Consider the following 12,820-nt stretch of genomic DNA (forward strand, 5'->3'; position numbering starts at 1 on the left):
TCAGTTATCACTTCAGTTTTTTAAGCTAGGTTGGGACTAGTTCATGCATGAGCAACTAGAAGTTAGCCAGAGACCTCTGTGGGTTCATACACAGAATTAGGAGATCTCACCTTCTCTGTCTCTTTTCTTTGTCCATCTGGCCAGAAAGATGGAGTAGTATTGGAGTTTTAGGCATCCCTAAGGTCACCACAGCAGTGTTGCTCTTATACTCTCAGGACAAAGCCATAGAAAAAAATTCTGGAAACTCATGCAGTGTGGTTGCTTCTTCAAGTTTTGCTCACCCATACAATTCAGCTGCTTTTGTTTACTTTTTAGAAGCCTCAGATAGTTGGTTTTTTGTACTCTGTCTAGTCTTTTTAGCTATGGTTGGTTGAAATAGAATGGGGTTGTTAACACTGCTATTACACAGTTAGAACCTCTATCCTAATATTCTTTTTTGACGAGGATTATTTAGAAGTATGGTTGGGGGAGGGCGGTTATTATTATTTATAAGAAGTTATATTTAAGTTTGTGTCCTTGAACTGATTAAAGAGGGTTTTTTACTGATTAAAGTGCACCCTATTATGATATTTTAATTTTATGAATCAAAAACTTTAAAGTAGATGAAGAAAAACAGTTGGAAACTCAGACAGTTTAATTAAACGAGTCATAGCAGGAGATTCAAAACACCTTTCTCTGCTTTTGACAAATTAAATAGAATATGTAACAAAATAAATTTCCTTAGTATGTTTCACTTAGTGGTTAATTACATACAGATAAGTTTATTCCCATTCTTTCCAAATGTCTTATAAAACATTTATTTAAAATAAAAAAATTAAAATATTAGGTCATATAGAAAATCTCAGATTCCCAAAAATATGACTATATGTATCTTGGACTACAGTGAAGTCAGAAGTTTGGGTGTTATTTTTCTTTTCATCCTTGCAATTGCAGATTTTTACCAGCTTGTGTGCTGGATCTTCTGAGGGGTGCATTGCCTCTAAGCAGCACATACACCATGCAGATCATAGAGGTCACCTGGTTTCACTTCTTAGCGTCTACTCTTTTTAAAGGTAACTCTGGTTTATGGAGTTATCTGACTATTTTTTATCTGACTTTTACAACCACTTGCTTAAGTAGATTGGAAGCAGATAGACTTTATAGTTTGCCTAAAAGTTCACAGTTGGAAGCACACACCCTCCTTCTGATTCAGTGTTCTCTACAGCCTTATACCATTGGCTGATTAGTATGAGTCTCAAAATGGATTATTCTCAGTATATTTTGGAGATTAAAGGAAGAGTCAAGGTAGCAGTTGGAAAGCTTGGATATCACTTAAACTTTATTTGAAATTTCGCAGACCTCCAGGAAATCCCTGCTGGTGGTAGTTTTGAAGAAAATTATTTAGGTTTTGGTATATCATTTGTACAGGTTAAGTTTATTGGTTTGGACAATTGAGGGAGGGTTATTAAAGGAATCAGCCAAATTTTAAAACAGAATAAAAGAAACTACTACAGAGAAAGTGTTTGAAGGTAGTGATGTTGTAGATGCTCTCATCATTAGAAGTAAGCTTTTTTCCAAGATAAGGCTGTATAAAAGGAGTACTATATATAGTTTTGGCATTTGCGGTGACACTGGACAAATCACATGACTTACATATATTTTTATTTCCATTAAAAGACCACTGAGATATTAAACCCAATTTGCAAAGCTAGCTCAGAAATTCATTTTATTTCCAAGATCTACTCTGCGTACCTTAGTTTTAGCTGAAGTACTTCTTCAAGTTGTTTGAATAAATAGATTCTCATCTGATTTTAAACTATTTTCTCTCTCTTAAAACATTTAAAAAGTGCAGTTACTACATTATTAGGAAAGAGAGAAGAGAAAAAATAAACCTTAACATGATCTCTATTAGCATCTGGGTTTACTTTCACTGTTTATTATTATTATTATTATTATGCTTTTTTCTTTTACTATCTGGCTATTTTAGGGGATAATAGTAAATCAATGTGGTTGTGAATAAATCAGGGACACTCACTTGACATTACTTGCTTCAACTCTTTCCTCCCCACTATTGTTGGAAGAGAAGGGGTTAATAGGAGCTAATTAGTTGTTGCCTAATTACTGAGTTAATTAGATGTTACTGGTTTGTGTTGTACCTTTCTCAGATAATCGAGAATTTAGTAGTTTCCTAATCCTTAATAAGTATCAATATCATGTAGAGGACTTATTAGAACACAAGTGCAGGGTCCCAACCCCAGAGTTTCCAATATAGTAGATCTGGCGTGGGCCTGAGAATAAGAATTTCTAATAAATTCCCAGATGATACTGATTTTGCAAGCCCAGGACCACACTTTGAGAACCTCTGGTAGATCATGATTTTATGTGGTTCTCTAACCATCACTGTCTTTATTCTGATTAATCAAGAGTCTACGCTCATTGAAATCATAGTTTAGATATTTTATGCTACGATTTTCATCTCAAGTTGTTGTAGAGTCTTTAACTTAAAAAAATTATACAAGCTCATTAAGTAAAAATCAGGGAAAAAATAAGCTAAATGAAAAATTAGTTGTGAATTCCATCAGGGTCGATATTTTAGTGTGGTGTATATCCTTTCAATCTCAGTAGATAGACAGGTGCCATACTACCCCGAGGTCAGATTGGAGATAGACACAAAACTGTATATGTGTGTGTGGTATGTATTACGTGTATATACTCATACACACATATGTACACACACAAATATACCTAACAGAAAAAGAGATTGCATACTACATGTATTCTTAGCCTGCCTTTTCTTTTCTTTTTTTTTTTTTTTTTTTTTTACTATATAGTGAATATCTTTATGCTGAATATAGGTCTAAATAATTTTAATTGATGCAAAAATTTCTAGTGTGTATATTGTAATTTAATTTGTTCTCCATTGTTTGGACACTTTTAAGATTTTTGTTCCAGTTTTTAATTACTAAAAATAATAGTATGTTGAGTATCTTAGTACATATATTTCTCTATATTTGCTCAATTATTTTCTTAGGATAATCTACATATATAATTGCTGTGTAAAAGGTTATGTATTTTTAAGAATCTGCTAATTTGAGACAAAAATATTATTCTAATGTTTAAATTTGTGTTTAGTTATTGGTAAGGTTTATTGGCCATCTTTATTTATCTTTGTGAATTACCTGTTTATATCCATTGCCATTTTTTCCCCATTGTTTGCCTATTTTTTCATTTTTCGTAAGGTCTTTTTTATTAGAATGTGAACTCTTTGTCATATGTTTAAAATATTTTCCCCTATTTTATTTGACTTACATCTCTAGTAGGTTCATTATCCCCACTGTCTGCCCCTTGTAAAACTTTTAACACTATCCTGGAGTCTGATGCTACCTAGAATGCTTAATCACCATTTTTGACAGCTGTATGGTATTTTTTTTTGATTTGGGTGTACCAGAATTTATTAGCTTCAAATATTAGGGGTCCACAAGAAAGCTTAAGTGTGTCATTGGTACTTTGTTTTCAGTTTATCTACCTTCTTTCTTTAACCAGATGCTAACCCTGAGGTGACAATGACAATGCTTCGCTGGATCTATACAGATGAGTTGGAGTTCAAAGAAGATGATGTGTTCCTGACTGAATTGATGAAACTAGCTAATCGATTTCAGCTACAGCTCCTTAGGGAGAGGCAAGTCACAGCAGATATATTCAAGCACCTCAGATGGTGGTGGCTGAGTTTTAATTATGCCAAGCTCTGGGAAAACAGCTTCTTCTGATAATGTAAATAACTTTTGCAAGGTGTTCTTTTAAAGGCTATAGTGGAGAGAAACTTTAATCTCCCTGGCATTGTATTATCTTGTAAAGCTAAATTTTGCTAAAGCTTTTACATATTCTCTTTTCTTTTACTGTTTTATTACCTAAGATTATATAATTGTGTGAATTGATAAATGGAATATGAAATAATATAATCCAGTGTCCAAACCCTCACCTTTCCCTCCTGTATCATTTCCTTTGACATTTTATGGAAGAGACTTCCTGATCTACTCGAATGAAGTCCTTGTATTCCTAAATTAATACATAACAGTGTGGCTCAGTTAAGTGTCATAACCAGTGTTTCTGAGATCTTCTGTGGTCGCTTTGGCAGCACATATACTAAAACTGAAATCTTCATGTGTTACTGCTTTTTAGGTTTCCAAGGAAAGAGCCTGCTGTGTTTTTTTATATTGCATTTTCTGTTTCTCTCCCAAGTTGGCCTTTTTGAACAACAGAAAACGATATCAGGCAAACGCCCTTTAGTTTCTGTTGTAGTTACTTTGGTTGATGGAGTATCTTTATATCATTTGGTGATCTTTTGTATTGTTGTGGCTGTGTGAAAAAAGGGATTTTCTCCTGGATGGGTGAAGGGATAGTTTCAACCATCAAGAGGCATTCTACCTGTTTTTGTATAGCCCTCAGAGAGCCAAGGGAAACCTTGCTACCTAGAGCTGCTTGCTCTGTTTGCACTGTGGGGCTTATGTTTCCCTTGAGATGGCTTGTTATGCCCATATGAGTCAGTACACTGGTTACTCCTGACTGTCTATGATTGGTGTGGCTTGAGCGCATTTTAATACCTAAATCTAGTAACTAAGAAAAAACTGAAACAGTTCTAAGGTTAGTGAAGCTAGCTTTACCATTGAGGCATTGTAATTAACTCTTTGTTCGGGTGAGTTTTTGAACCATCTGAGAGTGAAATGAAAACGATTTTAATTAGATTGAATGTTATTTATATCCTGCTCCCCAAGATTTCCTGAGCTTTCTCCCATTGACCTTGTCAGACTTTGATAAAAATGCCCTGGGGTTGGAGTAGTTTAGATAATTGTAATCTGTGTAATGTATTCATTAATTAAAATGTTTGTCGTTATTGACTGAATAGGCTTTGTAACTATCAACATTACCGGGCTCAGTTTTGTGTTGTTGGATGTGGACATAAAGTTGTTACCTGTCAGGGATTTTGTTAAGAGCTGGGATGGAAAAGACCCAGGAGTGGATTCACATGTTAGCTTTTCAAAGGTTGCAGAGTGCCCACTGCTGTCTGCGGGAGAAATTACACATTTGAGATAGTAAGTGAAAGGGCTCAGATACACATGGATGCAGTTAAATATGAAGTGGGTGTTGCTCATTTTTTGTAATGTAGGGATCTCAGTGGTTTGGGAATGCTATCACCAATTTGATGTAAAGGAAGTTTTTTTGGTAAGTATTATCTGGAAAATACTCTTTCAAAAAAATATACTAAAAATTGATAGTTAAAATAATTTTCTTGATTATTATTTTTTCTTAAATACATGTTCAGCATATAGTATTTGGAAAATATAGAATGATATAAAGAAAAAAACTAAGCCTTTTGTAAGTCAACCACTGTAGCCTTTTGTTATTTATCTTTTCACTGTTTTTCTGTCTCATTCATACACATGGGATTGATACTAAAATTAGGAGTTTGTGGGACACTTTAATATATGCTTGATTTTGTACTTTAAAACTTATATTTACTGTTTTTGTGTGTCTGTATCCTTTTTGTACTCTAAAATTAAAAACATTTATTAATAAAATCCCTTCAGAGGAAAGTTAGTCTATCTTGCTACTTTTCAAAGAGAACATATGAACTGAGAATCGTGCATTTTATTGAAATATAATAGACAGTTGCTTGTATTTACATTGTATAATTCAGTGAGTTTTTAAAAAAATATATAGTTGGCATACAATAATATACCAGTTTCAGTTAGAAAGCATATTGATCAGAGATCCATATAACTCGCAAAGTGATCACCCCACTAAATCTAATACCCCTTTACCCCGTTACATATTTATTCCAATGTTATTAACCATCTTCCCCATGCTACACTCTATATAGCTCCATGTCTATTCCGCAGCTATTTGTACCTCTTAATCCCTTTGCCTTTTTTTGCTGTCCCCAACAGCTCCCCTCCCATCTATATCCCTCTAAATATTCTGTCTCTATGAGTTTATTTCCACTTTTGTTGTTGTTGATTTTGTTCTTTAGATTCCACATGTATGTGAAATCATGCAATATTTGTCTTTCTCTGACCCATTTCGTTTAGCACAATACCCTCTAGGTCCATCAAGGCAATATCTTTTTCCATCCCCTTCCTTTTAGTCCGTGTGTGTCTTTTAATCTGAAGTGAGTCTCTTGTGGGCATCATATGTAGAAGAATCATGAATTTTAAATAAGATTACATGTTTTTCAGTTGTGTTACTATTTATATTCTGTCCAACTCGTGAATGGTACTCTGGGGATCCCAGAGTTAAGTGAAAATGAAATGTCTGCCAGTTGTCCCAAAATGTCTGTTTTCATGAAGCATAGTTGACTATCTTGGTTCATTGTCATTTGGTTGTAGAAAAGAGAATGGAACTTTCAGACTCTCAGCGTTATCTGTAAAAGTGCTTTGTAAAGTGCTCTGCAAAGGTGAATCAGTACTCCCTGAGATTGTACCATGTGTTAGGACACTAGGATGGCAAGACCACAGATGCTTGTCATTGTAAAAGTGGTAAAAGTTTCATATATATGAAAAGAGGACTCTTTTCCTGGAATGTTCTGATTTCCTAGCTGAGCTCAGAATGACTTCCTCAAACATGGCTATGGTATGGTGGGAGTTTGGGAAAACTAGTGGTACAGACAGTAGAGGCTCAAAATTATAACATTATTACTCTTTGTTTTAATACTTACTTAGATAGTGTAACAATTTTATTTAAAAGTGCCTTGGGGGAGATGCTTCTTTATACCAAGTCACTGTTACTTAAAAACAAAGGATTTAAATGTAGGTCTTGGAATAAAATAGATGTCTGCATTTACCGCTAGATGGAGAAATGATTCCAAGATTATTCTTGTTCCTAGCTTAAAGTCTCATCTGTAGGGATTTGAAAGTTTGTTCTTCACTCTTCCCAGGTCTTTCACATGACTTTCCTTCTTTCTTCCCCCATCTCCCATTCTCGTGGTCTTTCTCCACTTGTTAACTAAATCTCACTTGTTAAAATTGGAAATTATCTGCTAGCCAATCAGTTATTCATTGTAATAGTACCGAAACCCATTCATATTAGTTATTAAATTATGCAACTTCCTTGAGGACCTCAAACTTACAAGCATATCTATTATGTACCTTTTACTGTGCAAGGTTAATACAGTTTTCCTTTATCTTAAAAAATACACAGAGATCTCTAAACCTCTGAAATAGAGTGCCCTTATTTTACGGAGGAGGTGCTGGGGTACACAGAGAGCTAATGTGTTTTGGTCTCTAAAATTCAGTGTATCTCAGCCCAGTCTTAGCTCACAGTTCCTTTTTCTCTCATTACTACATTCTGTCCTTGTGAACAGAAAATGGTTTTTGTGGGGGCCATGGGACAGAGGAGGCAATGGTGAGGTATCAGGGAATACCCCTGATACTATATTAGGCTGCTGTGCTGCCCTTGGAGGCAAATCTGATTTGTAGGGAGATGTACAGGCAAGAGAGATGGAAGGGCCATACTATTGGCCTCTTTCACCCCGGGCCAGTTCTGTGGAGGCTCACTAAGGTTCCCAGGAATTCTGGTGTAGTGGAAGCCTGGATCTTCCCAGTGCTGAGTCTTCTGGACTATGGTATATGCCTGCTTGTCTTTGTGCAGCCCTTTCTACCCTGAGCTTGTCTGTGTGCAACCCATTCTACCCTGTTGTAGTTGATATTCTTTTATTAGTGATTGTGAGTCTTGTTGTTACTAGGCTTTATGAGACATCCATTGTCGCCAGTTTTTCAGTCTTGGTGTACTGTGGATTGACTCTTAGTTCAATTGTTTTTAACATGATAGATTTTTTTAAGTGGGCTTTTTATTATTTATTTTATTAGGCGAGGCAGTCCTTGGGTGACCTCACAGATTGCAAAGACCTTGTCAGCTTATAATTCCTTATTTTTTAAATTTTTTACGCCTACAGCACCTGGTCTTCCTAGATGGTCCAAGTACTAAACAGGCCTGACCCTGCTTAGCTTCTGAGATAAGATGGGATCGGGTTTGTTCAGGGTAGCATGGACGTAGACATTAAGTGGGCTTTTTAAAACCAGCTTAATTGAGTTATAATTCACATACCAAACAATTCACCTTTAGGGAGGACTTTTAAGGAGGTGTTAATTGAGGCATAGAGCTTCATGTTTGAAGCTATTTCTAAGCCAAACTGGTTGCACAATAGAGTTGTGTTGGTGAGAACTGCAAATGTGTCCCATATGGTTAAATATCAAAGGACTAAATTTGACCCATTGTCTGATTTTACAGTTACCTGTATATATGATCCATGAGTTTCATGTGATTACTTTTAAAGCAGTTGGGGGTTATGCTTAACATGTTTATTTACTGGTTATTTTGATTCTGACCAGAGTGAATAATATAATATCGTAATGAAATTCTAATACTTTTAAAAGATGGTAGCTCAACTGTAATTTATTCATAACTAATTTGTTTAACCTATACTTTCGTGTTATTGGACATAGCCATCAGTACACAGATCGTTGCTTTGGTTTGTTCACTTGTGAATATATTTGTCTTAATAATACTGTTCACTACTAATATTCTCTTGTAGATGTGAGAAGGGTGTTATGTCTTTGGTGAATGTCAGGAACTGTATTCGCTTCTATCAGACTGCAGAGGAACTGAATGCCAGCACTCTGATGAACTACTGTGCAGAAATTATTGCAAGTCATTGGGTGAGTGAAAGATTGAGGGTGTGGACAAAGCACCCTCACTGGAAGTCAGAAGACCTAGGCTTGGGACCTGGTTCCATGGAAAGGTATCTGTCTGACGCCTAGTTTCCTCTTACTACAAAACTGAAGGCTGAGTAGTAGTTGCATTTTTTGATCTGTGAGATTCTTTTTTGGCTCTTAAAATCTCACAGTTCTGATTTCAGAGTAGAGGGCAGAAGATAGCTCAGGTCAAGAAAGTCTTGCAGTGAAGGTGCACCTGCCTTTACCCTCCATCTGCAGAAGTGGCTGTGAGCCACGGGAGCAGGTGCTGCCATGGGGCTAGCAGGCCTGCAGTGCTCGGCAGCATCATTTCAGAGCTTTTTCCCCTTGCTTTCTCCATTGTGTGGAGAACATTGTTGAATTTAGATTTGCCCTTAGGTAGCTTTCATCATAAAGAACAGTCTTGCATTTCTTTGTTTTGTTTGTTTTGTATTGTTAAAAAAAAATCATGGCTATTGCTATGCTTTATAACCTGGTTTCTGTGAATTGTTTGATTTTCAACATTGTAAGCAAAAGTGTCTAAAAGAATTGGATTTTAAAGAATTAAAACAAATAGCAACCTTTCGGCTGAAATGGGTAAAAATTTAGAGATCTGTAATATCAGAGACCAACTATGACTCAGTGGAGTGAATTGTTTTTGGAAGTTCTGATTGATTTTGTAATTGTCATCTTTCTAATATTGGGGGGCAGGGAAGGACTCTATTATCTTGTAGGGGGCCTCTGGTGTCTGTGTCCTTGTTGGATGTCAGTGTTGCTTGTGCCTTACTGTCTCATCAAGAGGCACAGTAATGCTTTGGTAAAGAGGAGAGTCTTGGGACCTCTCGGCTCTAGATCATGGCTTGGCCATTTATCACTGTGTGAAATTGGACAAGTTATTTAGCTCTTTGTGCTTTACTTTCTTCATCTGTAAGATGGGAATGATAATAGTACCTATCTTAGGGTTTTTGTGAGGATTAAATCAGTTGGGAAAAGTTAAGCCCTTTAAAGTAGGGCTAGGCACCTTCTAAGGACTTCTTAGTAAATGTCAGTTGTTATTGTTGATATGTTGAATCTGTTCTGCTTTTCACTATCTTTTTAATCTTTAGGATGACCTACGAAAAGAGGACTTCAGCAGCATGAGTGCTCAGTTGTTATACAAAATGATCAAATCTAAGACTGAGTACCCATTGCATAAAGCTATCAAAGTGGAAAGAGAAGATGTAGTCTTCCTTTATCTAATTGAAATGGATTCACAGGTACTGTAACTATGTTTTTCATTTTCGTGCCTTTTCCCCAAACTATACTTCATTTGTTTTTCTCTGTAATGCTCTTCACTTCCTTCTGAGCCATCACTGACACAGGCTTTAATGTAATATCTCTACTATTAGTCTGTTCAAAGCCGTCTGAGCTTTGTCTTATCATGCTCCTCAAAAATTCTTCTAGCCTCCGTCCATTGCCTAATTTCAGAGCCACTCCCACATTTTTAGGTAGTTATTACAGCTGAACCTAACTTCTAGGTAACAAAATCTGTTTTAGTTTTCTTTTGCTCCTGTAAGAAATTACTACAAACCTAGTGGCTTAAAACAACTCAAATTTATTATCTTATAGTTTTGTAGGTTCGAAGTCTTGTACAGGCATCACCTTTCTAAAATCAAGACTGTGTTCCTTTCTGGATGCTCTAGGGGAAAATCCATATCCTGCTTCTTTGGGTTTTTGGCAGAATTCACTTCCTCGTGGTTATAGTACCAATGTCCCGATTTTCTTGCTGGCTGTAAGCTGAGGCTTGTTCTCAGCTTCTAGAGGCTATGACATTCCTTATCTCATGGCCCCCTTCCTCTTATCTAAAAAAGCCAATAATAGAGGATGAAGTTCTTCCCTTGTCATATCTCTCTGACCTACTAATCTGCTTCCTCAGGGTTCTTAACCTTAATCTTATCTGCAAAGTGCCTTTCCATAGTGTAAGGTGATGTAGTCACAGGTTCTGGGAGATTAGGACATGAACATCTTTAGGGGGCTATTATTCTGCCTATCACACTGTCTTAGAAGAAATGCAGTAGCTTTTGATAGACGGGAGTCTAGTATGTTTATTCTGGGTGTCCAGTGTGTATGTGTGGTAGTGGAGGGTGAGATGGACATTAAACTGCTAGGAGGAATTAAATAGTTAAGCTACAGACTTTTATACAAACATTAGCTATTTCCCATCAGGCTCTCTGAACTGGCATTTTTGTTCCTATAGCACTGTCTGCATTTCCCCCTTGGTCCTTATTATTGTCTTCCATGGTGTTTGTGTCTGCTTTGTGAGCCCCATTAATTCCATGCTCCCTGAAGGGCATGTGCCCTGAGGAGGCCTGAGAGAAATTTGTGAATTCATTTGAATTTGAGGAGTAAGCAGTGTTATAGTACTAAAATTTGACATTTGCATAGGAGACGATATTTAAGTCAAGGTGGGAGAGATTAAAATCGGTTGTATTCTCTCCGGGCTGGGTGCTAATTTACAAATTTATCTGTGCAGCTCCCTGAGAAGCTGAATGAATTGGATCATAATGGAGATCTCGCTTTAGACCTAGCTCTTTCACGACGGCTAGAGAGTATTGCCACCACGCTGGTTAGTCACAAAGCTGATGTGGACATGGTAGACAAGAATGGCTGGAGCTTGTTACATAAAGGAATCCAAAGAGGTAGGAAGAAGTATATTTTATATTTTCCTCTGTGGACAATTTTACTTTCATCCAAGTAATTTTTGAAGACTCTCTTACCCTGTTCCACAAAATCTCAAAGTCTTCTCGAGTCTGTACTCACAGGCTACATGATTTAGAATTTGTGATCAGTGAGTCAGGGAAGGACTAAAGAGCTATTGCCTCTGCCTACTTGGTTAGGCTTTTAATAATGTCAGTAGGGCCCCCAGAAGAAAGTCTAGAATGATGGTACTTTTGGAAGTGCCTTTTATTGATAAGCTGTTGATGTGTTTGCTTATTCAGTGTATTACTTTGTTCAGGAATTGTGTTAGGAAGTTTTTACTTGTATCCATTACTGTTAAGAAAGGAAAACTGTCAAAACCACCAGTAAGTGGATTAGAGTTGTTGCTTTTACAGACTAGATATCTGTCACAGCTAAGTGGTAAAGTTTCATTTTGTTTTAGAAAAGTTATATGAAATCGTAGCTATCTTTTGAGTATATAGTCATTAGTAGAGAGATAGAATTAAGATTAAAACATTTTGATCTTAATAAATTTACTTTTTGAGGGGAAAAAAGTACATCTTTTGTTTTAGTTTGTTTTGTGTTTCCCATGGCCTTATTAACAAGATCTTAAGTCCCAAATGGATCCTTGTTGACAGAGTGGGAAGCTATATAGAGGTAGAGTTCATTATGGACTGAAAGCTTTCAAAAATGCCAAAGACTTAACTTTGTAGAGAGAGAGAGACGACTTGATTGAAGTACTTAGCCATGGCCACTTTTTTGTTTACATGTGGACGTCAAAGACACTGGTTTCCCCACATCTTAATCATGTATATTTACCCATCCAATTATGCATTATTGTCTCTGCGACACTTTGCCATTCACAAGTTTGCTCCTAATTGGTGGAATGTAGTTACTTCATATGTGATTTTGTTGCAGCTGTGGCTTTGCCCTTTTTGGGCAAAAGTTTTAATAATATAAATATCCCTCTAAGCCATGCGTTAGAGTGTTAAGCTTGCTGGCTGATGGAGAGGAAAATTTTGTTCATCACTGGGAAGGATATCCTTAGAGTACGTCAGTGTTAAGAGCAGATACATTTTTCCCAAGCACCATTGTGCAAAGCCATTGGGGTGTTTAGTGCTGGGTGTGTGTTCAGTGGGGAAAGTTTCCACCACATAGGGAATTATTCTTTCCCATACCATTTAGTGTCTGAGATGTTTATTTTGGAAATAGACTTGTTACTAAAAAAGCAATCTCAGAATTATGTTTTCTTTCCTCTTAGGGAGTTAAAGTCTTATGTGTGATGGAAAAACATCTTTGATGAGTTATTAAATATTTTGGTGATTGCTTAGTTACAAGAATTGCCAAGAATTGGTGGTGCATTTTTCATGCTTATTTTCAGATGATTTAATCTTCTACTCTGAATTTATCAGTTGTAT

General features: G+C 36.3%; 1 protein-coding gene across 7 annotated transcripts in view; it reads left to right on the plus strand.

Annotated features, from left to right (window-relative positions):
- ANKFY1 (ankyrin repeat and FYVE domain containing 1) overlaps window positions 1–12,820 on the plus strand; it is an 80,133-nt gene that overhangs the window by 37,229 nt on the left and 30,084 nt on the right. For 6 of the 7 annotated variants that reach the window (XM_016138813.2, XM_036222206.1, XM_036222207.1 and 3 more), the window contains 4 exons: window positions 3,523–3,658; window positions 8,567–8,690; window positions 9,812–9,961; window positions 11,218–11,383. In XM_016138813.2, coding sequence (XP_015994299.1) covers window positions 3,523–3,658; window positions 8,567–8,690; window positions 9,812–9,961; window positions 11,218–11,383 — 576 coding nt within the window. Of the gene's footprint in view, window positions 1–3,522; window positions 3,751–8,566; window positions 8,691–9,811; window positions 9,962–11,217; window positions 11,384–12,820 lie in introns of all 7 variants that reach the window. The other variant, XM_016138818.2, reaches the window with a different exon arrangement.

This window comes from Rousettus aegyptiacus, unplaced genomic scaffold (assembly GCF_014176215.1).
Source record: "Rousettus aegyptiacus isolate mRouAeg1 unplaced genomic scaffold, mRouAeg1.p scaffold_m13_p_6, whole genome shotgun sequence".
Taxonomy (NCBI): domain Eukaryota; kingdom Metazoa; phylum Chordata; class Mammalia; order Chiroptera; family Pteropodidae; genus Rousettus; species Rousettus aegyptiacus.